At 50.5% G+C, this 18,541-nt stretch overlaps 5 protein-coding genes across 5 annotated transcripts; 4 read left to right on the top strand and 1 right to left on the bottom strand.

Annotated features, from left to right (window-relative positions):
* Nucleotides 1-587: 587 nt before the first annotated feature.
* Nucleotides 588-2,695, top strand: PFICI_02758 (uncharacterized protein; the record flags this gene model as incomplete). Its single annotated transcript, XM_007831339.1, has 6 exons — nt 588-746; nt 814-1,103; nt 1,194-1,373; nt 1,431-1,590; nt 1,653-1,827; nt 1,968-2,695. The coding sequence occupies 6 exons, from the start codon at nt 588-590 to the stop codon at nt 2,693-2,695; spliced, it is 1,692 nt and encodes a 563-aa protein (XP_007829530.1).
* Nucleotides 2,696-3,599: 904 nt separating this feature from the next.
* Nucleotides 3,600-5,651, top strand: PFICI_02757 (uncharacterized protein; the record flags this gene model as incomplete). The annotated part of the gene is made up of 6 exons (XM_007831338.1): nt 3,600-3,651; nt 3,709-3,908; nt 3,960-4,140; nt 4,213-4,445; nt 4,503-4,541; nt 4,605-5,651. 6 exons carry the CDS (start codon nt 3,600-3,602, stop codon nt 5,649-5,651), a joined length of 1,752 nt encoding a protein of 583 aa, XP_007829529.1.
* A 1,931-nt stretch (nt 5,652-7,582) lies between these two features.
* PFICI_02756 (uncharacterized protein) lies at nt 7,583-8,734 on the top strand (the record flags this gene model as incomplete). Its single annotated transcript, XM_007831337.1, has 3 exons — nt 7,583-7,752; nt 7,838-8,277; nt 8,343-8,734. 3 exons carry the CDS (start codon nt 7,583-7,585, stop codon nt 8,732-8,734), a joined length of 1,002 nt encoding a protein of 333 aa, XP_007829528.1.
* An 83-nt stretch (nt 8,735-8,817) lies between these two features.
* On the bottom strand, nt 8,818-10,957 carry PFICI_02755 (uncharacterized protein; the record flags this gene model as incomplete). The annotated part of the gene is made up of 3 exons (XM_007831336.1): nt 8,818-9,730; nt 9,784-10,830; nt 10,872-10,957. 3 exons carry the CDS (start codon nt 10,955-10,957, stop codon nt 8,818-8,820), a joined length of 2,046 nt encoding a protein of 681 aa, XP_007829527.1.
* A 998-nt stretch (nt 10,958-11,955) lies between these two features.
* Nucleotides 11,956-13,023, top strand: PFICI_02754 (uncharacterized protein; the record flags this gene model as incomplete). The annotated part of the gene is made up of 1 exon (XM_007831335.1): nt 11,956-13,023. The coding sequence occupies one exon, from the start codon at nt 11,956-11,958 to the stop codon at nt 13,021-13,023; it is 1,068 nt and encodes a 355-aa protein (XP_007829526.1).
* Between the last annotated feature and the right edge of the window lie 5,518 nt (nt 13,024-18,541).

Here is an 18,541-nt window from a genome sequence, read left to right as displayed (position 1 = left end):
TGTGTGCTCACTCACTTTTGTGTCGAGTTGAAATGGCATTCGGGCCTATGATGCAGCTTTTCAATTTTGTGTTGAATTGACAGACTATAAGTATTGGTGTTGCGTTTTTGGAGCAATAATGTTTTGGTCATCGCTATACCCGAGGCTGAAATATCGCACCGTAAATTGCTCTCATTGATTCATGCTGAAATATATGGTGTCGGGCATTCTCATGTCCGATAAATCCAGATAAGCCAGCATCCGCGTGTGATTTCTGCCGCATCTAGTGGCTGTCGGGCTTAGCAAGGCATATAAGACGTGCTGTAGGACCATCAAACGCTTCAGCCATTTTGCTCGCTTAGATGCAATGGCTATGCAGGAAACGCAGCTCTACCCAATCGCAGCTGGACATGACAGTGGCTCAGCTGTCATGGATGCTTATGGAGGCCGACTGCGCCCATCTGGGGGACAGCACCCAAGTTTTTGGGGATAAGGCTGGCCATGATTCTTGTCGGGTTTGAACAAAATGGTTTTCGCGAGCGACTCCATCATTATCGTCATTTTCTCCAAATGTGAAACATCTCAAACCATACTCATTTGCGGCTGAAATGTCTGCGTCATTTACCTTTGGTTCTTTTGGCGATATCATCACTACGGTGCAGCTAGTATGGCGGTTATCGCAGGCAATCAGCGACAGCCATGGCTCAGCACAAGAGTTCAGGGAATTGGTCGACGAGTTGAACCTTTTCCACAAAACACTCGATGAGGTTGGTCGCCATGTGCACTGTGGAAGAGGATCGCACCCCCGAGATAATACTGACATACAAATTCTAGCTACTCAACTTCTGGCAGTCGAGATCCCGAAGCGCCGAGCTCGATCGTCTTGCCGACTCCTTGAAGCCAGCGGTAGACGAGTGTCGGGAAGCGATTGAATCATTTTTCAAGCGACAATTCAGGCAATATGCCAGCAGCTTCTCACCTCAGAAGAAATCTCGAAAATCCATCGGTGATATATTCAAGCGCATACGCTGGAGTGTGTTAGAGAAGGAAAAAGTCACTCAGCTACGCAATAAACTCCGTCGTAACAAAGAACTCATAGATTGGATACATGCGATCGCCTCGGGGTAAGGACTCAACCTTCAATATTCTGCGGCGTGCTCCAATCATGGTCGCGTGGATTTAGATTCGCACATACTGACGAAGTTCATGAGAAGTATCGGTCAAGAACAAGATCGTGACCTTGTTGCAGCGAGACTCGAGAGTCTCGCAAATGCCGAGGCTCAGGCTGCCAATCAGCTCGACAAGCAGTTTGTAAAAGTTCTTGGATACTTGGAAACTCACACGACAGTCGCTACCAAAACCGAGAAGAATGTTGTTGCTGTTCTTTCGGAGCTGTGAGTAGATTTGCAACATCACGATCAAAAGTTTTACAAGCGGGCTGACCTGCATAGACGCACCGCAAACTCGCGTATTTCTAGTGTCCAGGCTGAGATCGCATCCTTATCTCGCGTTCCTGATGCCATCGACCCGTACAGATATAACCGTGTTCTAATTGAAGACGCGCTGGGCTCTACCATTCCCGTACCTCTGGATATCAATCCTTCTTGGCAGGTGAGTGGCCTGGCATCATTAGCAAACTTGAAACGAGATCGCAATATTAATATCGGGTGCAGACAATCGAATCAATGGTGAGGGACCAGTTTAGAAACCGACCTGGCCAGGCACTCGTCATGAAAAAGAAGTATGTCTTGCATGACCTCGCTACCGGCACGGACTTGAATTTGAAAGCCGACTTTCATCACTTGGTGCGGCCTGGCCAAACACTTGCCATGGCTATGACATTTGGAGGTGCGTGGCTTGCCGGCGAGGAGGGATCATGTTGTCCCAAATGTGGCCAAAAACAGCTACTTGTCGTTCCTGATGCCGACACAACTTGGTGCGTATTCCAGCGACCTGCACTGCGACTTGGAATTATAAACTTGCTCTAGCCGATGTTGACTCGACAGGTAGTGCCAATCCTCGATGCAGTTTCATCTTTCGGAAGGTTTTGGACTTTTCCGATATGGACGATGACGCTATCGACAAGTGGTTGGCTCAACCCGAACACGACCAGAATTCCAAGGCCTTTTTGAATGACGAATACAATGGAAACGACAATCTCTCACTGCTTCTGGCTGAACGGGAGAACATGGAGGGCCCCGACATTTTCAAGAGAGTCAGATACATCAGTCGGTGGGAAGACCTTGAAGATTCCCGCGGATCACTTAGCGCAACGATGAATGGAATCCGTTTCTGGGGAATAGGAGATAACGGATGGGCCATTGAAGCTGTATGGAACATCAGAGCTCTGGCAGTAGCCGAGGCAAATTGGCAGGTACATGAGCGTGAGCTAGCCCCAATTTTCGGCGAGAACACATGCTGGTACAGGGTGCAGTTCGCGGGCTACACTCGAAAAACTTCTGTTCCTGTTTTGACTGTAATTACTGGATCTCAGGACACCTGCCAAAGAATCGTAAAAGCTCTCAGAACGCTAGACTTTATCAGAGATGGCCGCATTCAGCTTGCGGTGTTGGGTACAGACCAGTCCCTCCCCCAAGACTGGTTAGATGGTATCCGACGACGATACGAATTGACGGAACCCGAACCACACCACGTCGCATTTGACAAGACAGTGCAAGATATAATACGAAAACGACAAAGGATGCCACACAATTAATTATGGACTTGAATACTGGGGCTGTCAAAGATTCATTCAAACAGATTTATGATATATTTCTCAATCCAGAACATGTGCGAAAAAGAATTGCCCGTCTGACTAAAAATGGCCTATAAACGTTGTCTTTTCCCGCTTACACAACAAAAGTGCTGACTTTGGACAATTTTCTCCGGCCAAGAAGGCTAATCGAGCGGGCCGACGGCTGACGGTCATGAGCACGCTTCTGGCCGCACCCAGCAACCTTGACAAGGCGCTTTATCCCCGAACGCTATTCCCATGAGACACCCTTGGATTCCGACGCGATATCCCCGGAGCCCACCCGCGGGATACCGTATTTCATTAAAGGGGAACGGCAGTTGTTTTCCAGGCGCAGCAATGTTGGCTTTGCATGATTTCAGGTGGCCTTTGCCGCAGTGATCCACTTCTCCTTCTTCTTGTTCTTCTCACAACCAGGTCGTCTCTAGATGGCAAACCACAGCTTGAACGACTTTACAGGAGTTCGGCGCTCGGGTTTCACGGCAGCATACACACGAAAAGCATCCAGTACGAGGACTGGTTGGCCACCCAAATAGCAAAGCTGCAGTAATAAAAGCCGAAGACACCCTCAGCTCTGGGCTTAGTGGATGCAACAGAGCCCATTTTTGTGCCCAATCCATGTCGATCCATCCAACCATCCTATGACCTGTCGGAGCCGCACCGGCCTCTTTCCGGTGCCGTTGGTAGTTCCACGAGCCTGGCTCCTTTTGCGTGCACGATTTCTCCGGGGAGCTGCGACGTCCCCCGTCTCTCAGTTTCTCACACAAACTCCACAAATTGCCCGGAAGTGTCGCCATTGTCGGACTACACGATACCTCGCCACTTGAAGATTTTCGGCTACACACTACGTATCTGGAAGAGTATAGCAATGTCTATTGATCGGAATCTCCGAGAGGACGTCGGCGGTATAGTAGTGTCCCGTAAGTACAGGGCCACCCCGCCACAACCACTGATCAAGCTTTCTGACCTTGGAGCAGATCATGTTCGCTCCCTGAGCCATATCTCGGACGTGGTGCAGCGTCTCGACAGCCAGGATGCCCGGGAGAGATACCGAGAAGAAGAGGCCGACAATAAAATCCAGCATGCCGATCCTACCTCGAGCGGCAGTAATACTCCCAACCAAACTTTAGTGTCGTGGGGCGAGAACGAAGAGGGAAACCCAAACAATTGGCCCCAGGTAGTATACAAATCTCGACCATATGCTAATAGTCACTGACAAGCATTGTAGTCCAAGAAGGCCCCACTGGTAATCTCAATCATGGTACTAGTTGTCAATAGCACCATGGGCAGTTCGTTACCAAGTATGGCTATACCTTTCATCATGGATGAATGGCACATTACAGAACAAGAAAAAAAGGTTCTCCCGATATCAACATACCTAATAGGTTATGTGTTTGGGCCTATAATATGTATGTGATCCTAGTCATCTTCATTGGATATGCGTAATCACTATTCAGTGGCATGCTGACATACATGATTAGGGGGCCCATTAAGTGAACATTTTGGGCGGCGGAACCTTACTTTAGTAACCTTTGGTTTATTCATTATCTTTACGATGGCTTGCGCTCTTTCGCCGAATTGGTCTGCACTATTGGTATTCAGATTCTTCACTGGTGCGGTGGCCAGTTCGCCTATAGCGATTGTGGCTGGTCAGTTGGCTGATCTTTACAATGATCCTGTGGCTCGAGGCCGTGCCTTTGCTTGGTTCATGGCTGTGCGTACTTGAATTCATCTTTAATCATTCCAAGCGGCTGGCTAACAGCGATACAAGATGACTGTTTTTGGTCCTCTGCTTGCACCAATAATATCAGTAGGTCAAACTCACGGAAGAGTCTGTCCCAACTGATTGGACACATGGCTGATGGTGTATCAGGGATTTTGCTCGACCTCGATAGGATGGCGCTGGACATTTTGGGTAGGCCTGATTTATGCAGGCTTCTCATTCTGCATCGTGCTCTTCCTTGTTCCCGAAACGTATGGCCCAGTATTGCTGGCAAGGCGGGCCCAGAAAATCCGCAAAGAGACTGGCAAGCAAAACATTTTTGCTGCATCAGAGCTGGAACGCCGCGACATTACCACCATTCTCACTCGCGTCCTGACTCGGCCAATCCGCATGCTCATCTCGGAACTCATCGTCACCAGCACATGCATGTATCTGGCCCTGGTCTATGCCATTTTCTACATGTCATTTCAAGCGTTCCCCATCATCTTTCAAAAGTTGTACGGGCTCACACCCGGCGTTACCGGATTGTGCTTCCTGCCGATTGGTGTCGGTGCGCTTCTCTCGCTGCCCGTATTTTATCTCTACGATCGTTACCTCCACAACGCTCAGAAGCAGGGAAAGCCATGGAGTACGAAGGAAGAGTATCGCCGCGTCCCGCTGGCATGTTTCGGTGGACCGCTGTTTGTGGTCGCGCTCTTCTGGCTCGGATGGTCTTCCAGGACCAATGTGTCCTTTGTAGTTCCCATGATGGCTGGAATTCCGTTTGGCATGGGCTTCATGTTGATTTTCATGGCTCTCCTCAACTACCTCACCGACGCCTATGAGATCTTTGCCGCCAGCGCAAACGCCGCGGCTAGTGCCACGCGCTCTCTGCTCGCCGTTGTCCTCCCGTTTGCGACCACGCCAATGTTTGAACACCTCGGAATCGCTGGTGCGTGCAGTCTCCTGGCGGGGCTCAGTTGTGTAATGTGCTTTATTCCATTCTTGTTTCTCTGGAAGGGCGAGGAGATCCGTTCACGATCTAAATTTTGCATCATGCTCAAACAGGAAAAGGAGGCTGCTGCGGAGAAAGCAAGACGGGACAGTCAACGACGGCAGAAGAAAGAAGCAGAGTCAAGCGATGAAAAGGTCATCCTTGGGACTGAAAAGGGATCTGGGACAGAAATCGATGAAAGCGCGAGGCATGAGTTGGTATAAGCGGCGTGGGATCTATGCAAGGCACAGCTTCATCTTGGGGGCTGCTGAGAGGACGCAGGGTATTTTAAGAAGTTTCGTTGCGATGTCGACATGAACGACTTGTCATCATAGAGCACAAGATATAGACAGAATAGATACGTGGTCGAGTAATGGCAATTCTAGTCAACCACACTATACACACAGTTCTTAGAGGATTTGGTGTTGTCAAGGCTCTAGGTAATGAGCACATGGTGATGATTGTTCTATACCTAGATTTCGCTGTAATAGATGACAATTTTGTCAAGACTAGAAAGATTATACCAAAGAGAAGAGGTAAAAGAAACTGGAAATAAAAATGTCGATTGCCGAAATTCGCCTAGTCTAGGTACGCAAGCAAAGACCGTCAGAGTGAGCAGATGCCGACGCCCCACAAGCTCTGTTGGGTGGTAACCTGTTTGGATATAGGCTTTGATCCACTAACATTAGCCACTACAAGACACTATGCACAGTACATGCGTCGCAACATACGATGATGAGACTAATTTGCTTGGACGCGTGAGGCGCAGTGTACATTACTCAATGTCTTTGGTTCCGGCTCACGTGGTCATATTTTGCATGGCATCCCCAACTCTGCAGATCGGTGCTGGCGGGGTTTCCAAAGTGAGCGTTGGCGTGTTCCAATCTGGGGACGATGGTTACCGACAAGGAAAGCCTCGTGTGCACCTTGAGAGCTAGATTCTAGGTAACCGTCACCGAGGTCTTTCTACGCATTGCTGTACCAACCAATTACCTGGGCCTGCATTGTTTTTTGAGCCCTTGCCTCTGGTATGATGCGCTGGCGGCTGTATTGGCCTGTCTCCTCAGAGGGCTCCTTGGCTGCATGGCATTGAATGTGTCTCACAGCGCTCTGGGTGGCTGGGAGGGACCAGGCAACCAGGTAAGCCTACAGACGAAATCTTCGGCATATGCATCTCGTAAGCTTTCAATTCCCATGCCCCTGAACCGATCTACTGTATGTTAATAAGTCTAATGAGAAATCGGTAGACGGAGTGTAGTGAGGAGAATCTGATTCCGAATCTCGAGCTAGACTCAGCATCTGTACAGGACTATGACCAATCTGATCGACGGGAAATGTGATCAAATTGGGTTACCACGAAGATCTGTCTCGTCTTCCCCACGAATGACCAAATATCATGACATGGTTGACACTGTTCAACAGGGCGCCCTGGCCAACAGCTACGACCCCTAAAATCCTGGGCGCTGCGCCGCCCGAGTGCGGGGAAATAGGCTACTTTCTAGTGGTCGCCTGTGCTGCAGTCTCTGCTTGCTGCCGGGAGCGTTCCCAGCGCCAGTGGGAAGTCGAGGGGAGGAAGTGAAGCGGATGACCGCCAAGGGTTCCCCATGAACGCCCTGGCCGCCCCTTATCTGTGCGGACGTTGACAGATCCGCAACAGAATCCCACCCTCAGCCTCTCAGCAATTACCACTATTGGGTCTTCTATAGTTTCTCGGCATGGGGGAGATAGTCCCGTATCTTTGACTGATGGAAACAAGATAACGTGGTAACACCTAAGCTCAGTACTTTTAGTCAATTCGTCGCAGCTGAAATGCAGAAAGTAAGCGCAAAGATATTATTACTCGCCGCCGTGAGATAGTCCTACATGATAACCTGCGGGGTTTATTCCGGCCGCACTGAAATGCACAGAGATCCGATTCCGTCGAGAGTATAAAGGTCCCAGCACATGAAATATAGAAGTATGCAAAACAGCAAAGAGCAAGTGTTTGCGAATCTCACATATTACTATCATTTGAAATACTGCAACATACTCTTTGAATCATTTTGAGTCACATACACACTACTGCACAGCGGCAACAGTCTGTCTGAATTAAATATATATACCCCACACTTTACTTCTTTCTATACCATTTTCATCATCATCACATAGTTCAAACATGTCTGCCTCCTCAGTTCGTGTTGCCGTCACACAGGCTGAGCCTGTCTGGCTCGACTTGCAGGGCTCCGTCAAAAAGGTCTGCAAGCTCATGAAGGAGGCTGCCGACAACAAGGCCCAGCTCATTGCCTTCCCTGAGTGCTTTGTCCCTGGATACCCATGCTGGATTTGGTATGATGCATCCCCTCCGGCCGAACAGCAGAATTCACCATCTCTAGAAGAGTTGCTAACAGTAAGCCTTTTCCCTCCCCTGTAGGACCCGTCTTGTGGACTTTGAGATGAACGTCAAGTACATCAAGAACTCGCTCAAGGTCGACTCCCCAGAGATGGAGACGATCAAGGCGGCCGCGCGCGACAATGGCATTGCCGTGTCGCTGGGCTTTTCCGAGAACGAGGACGACTCGCTCTACATTTCGCAGGTGCTCATTGGCGCCGACGGCGAGGTCAAGCTGCACCGCCGCAAGATGAAGCCCACGCACATGGAGCGCACCATTTTCGGCGACGCCTCGGGCCACTGCCTCTCGGGTGTCGCCAAGCTGCCCTTTGGCCGCGTCGGCCAGCTCTCGTGCTGGGAGCATATCCAGCCCCTGCTCAAGTTCAACACCATGTCCCAGCGCGAGCAGATCCACGTCTCGGCCTGGCCCAGTCTGACGCCGCACACTGGTGGTCCCGATCTGTGGTCCATGTCTGCTGAAGGTATGTCATTTTGCATGCGCGGGTGCTACGTGGTCTACGAGAAATACAGCTAACAAAAATTCCAGGTTGCCACACTCTCTCGGCCACATACGCTATTGAGTCCACCACATTCGTTCTGCACAGCACCGCCGTCATTACAGACGAGGGTGTCAAGGTCCAGAACACTTCGGGCGGCGCTTTGATGTCCTCGGCCGGCGGCGGCACCTCTGCCATTTTCGGCCCCGACGGCAGAAAATTGACCGAGCCCCTGGACCCCAAGGCCGAGGGTATCCTGTACGCCGACCTCGACATGGACGAGATCACGAGGATCAAGATGTTTGCCCACTGCACCGGCCACTACAGCAGACCTGACCTGCTGTGGCTCAGCACCGACAACAACATCAAGGGTCTTGTGCAAGCCGCTGTAGCAAAGCAAGTGGCCAAGGAGGTCACCTCTGAGCTGGTTGCGGATCTTTGAGGAGAAATGATTATGGAGAAATAATACCCCCTTTTACTGTATTTGTAGATACGTATTTTAGTCATGACAAATTTATACCCGACTTAATAACTACCTGCATTCCCATTCCAATAAGTCAATCCGGGATCTTGTTCGCCGCCGAAAAGCCAATTACCACCGTTATCTGCGAAAATGTCATCGAATTGTTGTTGGGCTTCGACGCCAAAACTTATAGTCGTGGGTACAGTAAAGTCAAAATTCGAGTATGTGCCCATGGAACTCATATCATTACCACTAAATGCAGGGACCGAGTAAGGGTTAGGCTGGAATGGTTGAGTGGAGGGTACAGCACTTGGCAGGATCCCTACAGCAGGAGGACTATCCTGGCTGGTGCTGCTCACTTCGGGTGGCGTCGTAACATCCACGGGGTAGCTGAATTGGAGAGGCAACGCCCCCAAGACACCCCAGCGGTCAGCTAGCACTCTGATGACTTTGATGGTCTTGTTGGCTCTGTCGGGCCAAGGAGTCCTCAGATTCACCAAGAGCTCAATGCAGACTTTCAACCACCTTGTGCTCTGCGTCTTTATTGAAGTGGTCTGACTAGTCGCGTTCATTAACAACACAATCGCGGCGCTGAGAAGGTGGTGAATGATGACGGGATTGGCGGTTTTCCACTGTTCTGGGTGCGCATCGCGATACATTCGTACCAAGCGAATCATCATGGATGCAGCTCCCGTGAGGGACCGCAGGATCAAGATGATGTAGTTGGGGTTGGCAGAGTTTTCTGTCTGGGGATTACCCTTGGACATGGCGAAACACCGGAGGAACGGAGGTAGGGTGATCAAAAGAGCCATTTGGTACGCCATGTGGAAGAACAACACGTGCCTGCTCGTATCTTGCCCGCGAAGATCAAGGCGGCGATCTCGGGATTTGAAGAAATTGCTGAGCGCCTCATGCGTAGCAACAAGCAGATGCGCCTGTTGCTGAGCTGGAATAGCCTCAAATTTGGAAGTAAATCTGTCAATGTCAGTCACCCATGTTTTGACAGCGGCAACAAGGGCGTCGCTTACATTTGATCCATCTGCTCGTCGTGGAGGAACCATAGTTTACACTGCCACATGAAAGAGATCTGTGCTATGTCGGCCGCCTTGGGATCTAGAGAAGCTTCAAAGTTGGGGACATTGACCCGGCGCCAAGGCAATGCACAATTCCTTCCCAGGATGGAAATGGCAGTCCGGTCTATAAGATAAAACATCCAGAAAGTCCGTATATCTTCGACATGCGGCCGCCATGACCGTGACTCGCATTCATCTAGCGCAAGGACGTGAAGTCGAAGGTGAACCGATAGTCCAGCTGCCATGGATATAAAGATCCACCCAAAATGATCTCGGCCCAGCGCTAATGAACGCCAGGACATCATGCAAAGACCTTGGACCACTTGCAAAGTTGGACTTTGACGAAAGCAGGTAAACACGAGGCTCTCGGCAAATTGAGAAAAGGCTTCTGCGATTTCCTTTGCATTGGGGCGGGTGGAAAAGATGGCTCCAGTGGACAGTATTGCACTGTGCAGAAACGTCTGGCCAAAGCTTTGATAGGGGTAGCCTGCCAAGAACTCGGTCGTCTTATACGGAGTGAACTGATGCTCGCTGTTGATATTGTCCAAAAACAAAGTCGCGAGTTCATGAATAAGGACAGTATCTTGACAATAGACCAGAACATTTGGTGGAGGAGTGATAAAGTCTTGCAGTCCCGGCTGCGCGGAAGTGTCCACTCGGTGCTGCGAGTCAGCGGCAGAGTCGTTGATGATTGTAACACCGTCGCCAATATTGGTGCGCCACATCATCACACTCAACTCCTCCATGGCTGCTAATGATCTGGCATCAGGTTCCAAGTTGGCCTTGTTCTTGGCCTTCGGACCCGGATCTCCGGCAACGCCGGCATCGTGTTGTACGGGAGCAGTGAGGACGGTGGAGCTGAGCTCGCCTTTCGGAGCCGGCTGGTCCACAGAGTCACCATTTGGAACAGATCTTCCGGCATTCTTGGCGTCCAGCGCGGCCAGGAGGGTCTTGACCTGGTTCTCCAGGCTGGCAACGTAGTCCTCATCCCAATACTTGCGCCTGCAGATTGACGCACAGGTCAGGTCAGCAGCATGACACACAGAAAAGGCCGCCCATGCGGGATGCGGGCACACGGCAAATCGTGATCGCCTACCTCTTCGGTCGCTCCTCCGTGGGATATGTGCATGGCTTGTCTTGCTTTGAGCACCGGGAACACTGGGGTTTGGCTGCATCACACTGTTGCGGGAGTTGTCAGGCCGCACGCTCGCAAGGCGGTTTTAGCTCTTTTGCTAAGCGGGTAACGCACCTTTCTCTTGCCTAAGCGACAAGCGTCGCAGGCAAAGTTGGACGGCTTCTTCGAGTCCATCTGTAGTGAGCGGCGGAGGCGACCGTGGGGTCGATGCAACGTGCAACAAGACTCTTGATCAGTTTCGGGCTGCAGATTCCTTTTGCAGACCCTGAGAAAGAACTCCAAATGTCAAAATGTCGGGGCGGATCCATGATCATGAGAGAAAGGAGCTGGGGTGGAGAAGTTGGGAAGCTCCCAGATGAATCTAACTGCGTGGGCGATAGTCTCGAACTCTAAATTTCCTGCACTGTTTTTGACAGGATCTATATAACCAGTCATAAGTATTGGGCGCGCGTCTATCATCGCGGATGCCATTATTCCGCAATACAGCCGTAGCTGAAACTCGCAGGACTAGATAAGATACCATTTCACCTATCACAATCAATATATTTCCTATACTGTCAACAGGAGAGCCCTATACCCCCAAAAGTACTATTAGCTAATACATAACTGCATTAGTCAAATATGGAGCAAATACGCTCCCTCTTATTGGCTCTAGGATCAGCCTCCCTCCCCATTGTTCTCCTTTGGACTCGATGTGATACGCAGAAATTTCGCGGGCCTGATATGTCCGCAACCTCAACTCGGGGTCATTTGGCCATTATATAGGGTGCTTGCAAGAGGGCAATCCGGGGCAAAGGACCCTGAGGTTGCCCGTTGACACGATACATGCAACTTTGCTCATGACTTTTTGACATTCTGCAGGCTTGAGTTTGCTCACATTCGCTGTGAATTTGTCTTCACTCTAAACCTTCCATTGCGGATATACCCAATCGTTCCGCTCTAGTCGAAACTCTATCCCCCATTAAAGCAAGCGTCTTTCCCTTTTCGGCAAAATGCTCGACTCGGCGATTGCAGAAAACCTCCGAACGGAGAGGACGATTCCCGTCAACACGCCCCCGGGGTTCAACCCACCGTTCCCAGCGTATACGGCCCGATTTCCGAAAAATGCAAAAGAGCTCGTCATGGCCGTCATCGGCGCCCAGTATAAGTCAAAGGATCAAGATGATGGCCAGGCCATAAAGAAGGTGTCATCATATACCACGTCCGTCTCCGTCCCAGAGGACTGCCGGCCCGGTTTCCAAGAGCTGGCCGCCTCGACCGACCGCCGCGGCTTTCACAACGTTGCCGTGCTGTCGTACTGGTCAAGCAAGGCCGCATACGACAAGTGGACTGAGGCGAGCGGATTTGAAAAGTGGTGGCAAGGGCTGACGCCCGAAGGCCAGTCACACGGATGGTTCCGCGAAGTCTTCTTCCCGACCATGGACAGATTCGAGACGGTCTTCTCCAACAACGAAGTACCAGAGGGAGCTGCTCACATGCGGGAGGGCATCAGCGGTGCCATCCAGGAACACGTGTACTGGGGCAGCATGCGTGACCGCATGCCTCTCTCGCAGACGGACGCGCTGGTCGGCGACAAGTACGCCACCACGTCCCGAAGCGACGCCACCAAGAAGCGCGTGAGCGTGCGAGGCAAGAAGAACCTCGCCGTGATTCGTTCCGGCCAGGACTGGTCGGGCACCGTGCCCGACGAGCGCAAGCTGTACCTCGAGACCATGCACCCGACGCTGGAAAAGGGCATGAACTTTCTCCGCGACAGCGGCGATGAGGTGGGCTGCTACGACTGCCGGTTCATGGGCATTGTCGATCCCGTCACGGGCGAGATTGGCAAGGACCGCACCTTTGGCCTGGCGTACTTTGACGATCTCAAGTCGCTGGAGCGCTGGAGCCGAGAGCACCCCACGCACATGGCCATCTTTGGTGGTTTCCTGAAATACGCCAAGACCCTGGACAACAATGTCACCTTGAGACTTTTCCACGAGGTGTTGGTGCTGACGCCAGAGCAGCAGCTCTTTGAATACATTGGCTGCCACGAGGCTTCCGGTATGCTCTCGGCAGTGTAAATGGCAAACGACGTGACGAGAAATGTTTTGGAATTATATAATACATAGTATACGAACCGTACATATCGCTTCTTCTAGATACCCTTGGTTCTAGCGAGTATGCTGAATATAGAAATTAATTCATCCTGAAGTAGAATTTGAAAATGGCCTTGACCAAGTATGCGAATCTCCGGGTCCGTTGCAGATAGGCACGGCAAGTGGGCAGTCCGAAAGTCGTCCTCTTTACATACTCGCTGAAACCCGAATAGGAATGAAGACTTGTGGTTGACTCGCCTATTACCACCAGGCGGTTGTCAAAGTACTCGCGAGCCTTATGGATTACAAAATGAGCCGCTTCGTGAGAAGTTACCGACTCAATGCTCAGTGCCTACGACTTGACATCTCGCAGCGGGAGTGAAGATTCTTGAAGAATTTTGCTTGACTTGTATTCGGTGACTAGTAAGTAAAATAGGTGGTCTCAAAAAGAAAAAAAAAATTGCATCATAACTGGACTATATCAAATTAACAATATACTATATTATCTTCGTATAAACGTCTCCCAGCGAAAGATCTTGTTGAAATTCATATATCTCTTGCGAAATGCTTGCTACTCGCCCAGTGCAGACCTCAACGGATGTCAAGAAAGGCAGAAAGGGATGTCACAGAATCCTTGGATGACTATGGCCGTATCTCATTGTGCATGATGCCTAGATAACGTTCCAGGTGGCGAACACACTTCTTCAATTTGAATCCCATCAATAGGCAGCATTGCATTCACGACCGCCACGGACCAACTGGCGCCGTCATAGCTCCCACTTGCTACTCGCTGTTATCATTGATATTCACACCAAATACGAAGCGCGGAGGTTGTACTGCGAGGGAATGGCGACTCGTACTTGTTGTATCATTGCTGGTAAAATCATGAACAGATGTGCTGCGCTAGATTGCAGGACAAACCGAAAGGAAGATTCTGTAGGCTATCCGTGGACAGCCTGCTAGAAGCAGCTGACTACACGTAAATGGTTTCTGCTTCGCGTTTGCACGCAGATCAGTTTCTGACTTACAAGGCTTATCATTGGCATTTCTTCATCCTCTCCGATACGGGTCGTCCTCTACTGAGAACACCTACTATGCCAACTCTGGGCTCTGAGCATCCCAAGGCAGCCGCATTCATCTCTAATGCCGTGGTGCCAGTTATAAAACACCAGATTGACACATCAGTCATATCGCAATCACAACCACTCGAATGCGGTAGCCACCAAATCTCTGAAACGGGCCTCAATCGTTCTGGATGAGAAACCCCCATTGATGTATATGTTAAGTAACAACTCTTGCGACTCTCGCTACAAGAAAAGGGCAAACATGGCCTCTGGACTGTCTGGGATCATACAACTCTTCACTGATCTATAAGCGATTATGTGCGATTATGTGCGATTGTGATGGACATTCATGAGTCTGTTGCCATTATGCGGACTAAATCATTCGTCGAGTGCAAGTTTGGCATTGAACATTGAACTAGGATAATTTAGCGGTTTCGCTGTTTCAAAACAAATGTTGATGACGCATCACTACTATCAGACCTGGTAAAACAAGCAAAGCAAGCAACCAGTAGCGACTATGCAATGAATACTGCCCAATTGCGGCAGATGATGTTCCATGGCATTTGGGCAGTGAATTTTCAGGATTACAATAAAATCCATGAAAAGGGGCGAAAAACGTGGCTTTTACGCGCCATGCGTAACGCGAGGGCTGTCGCATGGGTATCGCCCATCACGCCCAGCATCGACTTCTCATCGAAATCTGGAATTGGCGACTTTTGTTTTTGCTTCCAAGAACGCTGCACGCAAAGCTTGGCACAGACTGCTTTTGGCAATTTGATTCACCAGGGGTTTGGTTCCTAGATGCGACCGACCACTCTGGGCCCGGGGTAAAAGGCCAAACGCCTCTTGTCTTTGCTTTTCTTGGGCTGCTTTGTCTTAGATCTCACCCAGTTCCTTGGAACCAGTCAACCCATGTGATGCTCAAAGTGGGAAAAAAAAAAAGAAAAAAAAAAGAAAAAAGTGGTTGTTGACCGAAACCTGTTCTAGTGTTTTTCTCTCCCTCACAAATTCCGGTAGATGACCCCCTGTCCCCTGAGCAGCTGGATGATATTCATTTGAGCTGCTCTCAAATGTCCAGTCCTGAGGCTGCACGTCAGCAAAAACCAGTGGACCCCACGAATGGAAGCAATCCGATCCGGGGACGGGAAGCAACCAGGGCACTAGGGGGGCCGATGACGATAGTGGCTGGGCTCAGATTTAACTTTCTGCCAACTGGACCCTGCTGGCAAGACACAGAAGAAACGCAGTTCATAACATCAACTTAAGGTCTAGATGCGTCCAACTGGAAACAGTCAGCGATAGCCAACCAATCCATGCACGTCTCAATAGTAGAAACCATAAAATAACATGCCGAGATGCGATAATGTCTCGGGGATGAGATGCCATGCGATGCAGTACAGTTTGCGGCATGTGTCAGACCTGACCATCTGCAGTTGTCATGCTATACATAAGACAGAATATGGCCATGATCGACAAGGCCAAAGACTCTGCCCTGGGCAAAGAACCCGAGCCTCCGGATCGGATAGATGCCGGATTTGCCAAATTCCAATAGATTTGACTTTTTGACCGTTGATGACTGAAAACGCTTGCGCTACACCCACGGTAGCTACGGTAGTTAGTTGCTCTGACGTGTCGACGGTGGTTTTCCTTTTAGGTTCAACAGTCGATTAGTTTCTCAAAGAGAGAGGGAGGCGAGGGGAGGCATAGAGAGGGAGAGGAGAAAAGAAGAACCCCGCGATGACAATATCTGACGTGGAGTGCGCGCGACAGCCGAATATAGTATTGCCGTAAGAGGCAGAGACAGCGGAGATCTGTGTGCAGCTAGTTGCAATTTTGCGGGAGTCATGACTCTTGCCAACTTGCGGTGGTCTTTTCTTCACAAGGGCACTGGGATTCTTGTACGCTGCCTGCGGAAAATTCACGACAAAAATACCAGTCGCTTTGCCCAGAAGCTCACCGCCCCCCCTCTCTCCCACCCAGAGCGCGCATCCCTTTTCAGTGATAAGATCATGGTTGCATTATGGTTTGTTCTTCAACACAGCCCAATCAACCTGACGCGTCCCTCTTGGCACCTACCTAGGCACCTACCTAGGCACCCGTGTGTATATCAACTTCTCTACTACTTATCACTATTGTATACGAGAAAGTGAGATGTGCATATTGCTTGAGCCTTGGAAGCCTAACGTAGAGATTGCATCCCTGACCACCACCAGGCACATGGAAACTTTTGCAAGGTCTAGTTCTCAGATGGAGGTATTCAACGGTGCTTTGATAGGCCATGCTCGCATGATCTAATGTGCTTATTAGTCATGCGCAAGGATAGCAAATGCTTATTTCCAACTAAAGATTGAGGGCCATCCTGCCGTCGCTCTTCCGCTCGCTCTAGAGGAGATGCGCGAGGATGCCTTGATTTTTGAATTGTTGATCCAATTGGGCGCATCAATTCATTTCACACAGCACCAGCAGGAATTGAAAGAGTTTTATGCTCCACGGGAGGGGGTGGACCACAATTTATGACAAACCGACATGAGGTGAGGAAAAAGAGGGAAAACTGGGTGCGTCGTTCTTGATATCTTGGCTCCCGTCTGCCACACCTTTATGCAAGGTCTCAGCGACGTCTCCAATTTCGTGGGCATATGTGGAGAGAACAGGTCTGGCTGATTGGATTGCCTGGATATAGATGCCGCAGTCGTGCATCCGGTGATTCCAATCATGCCCTGTTTTGGATAGGCCCCGGCAATGGGACGAGCCTCTTGAGGAAAGTTGTAGAACGACCTTTGCACGAAAGCGTTCGCGGCTCCGAGAAAAGAGCCCGAGGCAGGAACCATCTTGATGTCTCACATTCTTCGTTGTTTATTTCTTGCGAGGCGATGGGTGTGCGCAGCCCAGCTGCCGATCTCTTCGCGGAAATCTCAGTTCAGAGAATAAAAAAACAACGCTGCCCGATTGTCCCGCGACGGGTATTAACCCCAGCTGCTGATCTCCAGGGTGGGGCTACCAGATGAAGAGTGCAAGGCTCGACCCAAGTTCCAACTCAGATCATCAATGGAGGCTGTGAGCGTCATCCAGATGGATTCTGGTACTACGAAACTCATCCAGAGCTTCCGCAATTCGGCGCCCAATGCTCAATTCCTTCTAGCGCGCTTCCATCTGAAATTGTCAGATTAATGGCGAGACATAGACATTGTAATTTGGAAATTCCCAAATGGCGAAGCCGAAGGTGCCGCTATTCTGGGAGCAGAGACCAGCCTGTGACGAACTAATGGGAAGAAAATTGTAACTAAAGGGAAGGGAAAAGTTCTAGTGTCAGTCCTTTTTCTTCACTAGCGGCTTCATGTTGGTGGAAAGCGCCCCCGGCACCCACAGGCCGATTTGCAGCCGGTTGGCCCCCCCATCACCCCCAGTTCGCCAGTTCGCCAGTTCGCCAGTTTTCCTAGGTGTTTTGTCGGCGATTCGGGAGTGTGCAAAGAGCTGGACTCGCTGGATCTGGAGCTGATCCAAGTCTGTGCCAAGAACCAGACCACTACTTCCAGCAAGCAACACTGGCTTGACATCATAGGTAGATCATCTGCGGTAAACTTTTTTTTTTCCCTCTCTGCAATCCCAGTCCATACCCAGTCCCATAATAGCACTTGGCAGCCAATACATCCCAACTTGTTTACATACCAAGAAAGAAAAGCCCCTCGCCAGCATCCTTGAATTCAATTGCCCAGACTAGGCTGTGCTGTTGCTGCTGCTTGTGCTGTGCGATTGAGCTGCGGTCAGTCCAACAAGCGGAGAAGTTCAAGTCTTGCCGCCGTGTGCCCATCAGCAGCTTCCTTGGCTGGGGTAGCTCAAGTCAATCAATTGCTGCTCGTATCACTCTCACTGCTGCTACTACTACTCGCTACCTACCAGGGTTTCTTGGAGCATGTGCCGCCGTCATTGATCCTCTTGTTGTATCTTATGCGCTCAAATTTCAGTCTCAAATCACACGACACGAATCTTTATTTCGCCCTCACCGATACCAACGAAACCAAGACCCCCCGACCCGGACATCAGCGTCTCCTAACGATCCCCTCAAACCCGCTGTGCCGCTCCACATCCGACACCAACGGCGCGCTTTCTCTTGCGACTCATTGCCCTCCAATAATTTCGACGAGCCTCGCCTCAACTTGAGCCAACCGTCTTTGGTCCCCTTCTGCACTATACACCGCATCGATCAGCCAGGCATCTCTGCGCTCATCGCAAACAGGTACCAGCGCGGGGCAGTCAGCAAATTTGAGACACCTTCCAACCAGGTCTTTCCCTTCCGACGAGGCCGTCTCGGTCAACCCAGCTGGTCTTTTTGCGCTGCTCAGTACTCAGTGCCCATCAGTGTTGCGCGTCGCCTTGCAACTTGCCTTGCTTTTCTTTTTTGCGACTTTACCGAATCTCGCTTCGCCGCTCAATCACAAACC

Source organism: Pestalotiopsis fici, assembly GCF_000516985.1.
Source record: "Pestalotiopsis fici W106-1 unplaced genomic scaffold PFICI_Scf_2, whole genome shotgun sequence".
Taxonomy (NCBI): Eukaryota; Fungi; Ascomycota; class Sordariomycetes; order Amphisphaeriales; family Sporocadaceae; genus Pestalotiopsis; species Pestalotiopsis fici.
Note: the sequence above shows the minus strand (reverse complement) of the source record. Positions and strands in the feature narration are given on the sequence as shown.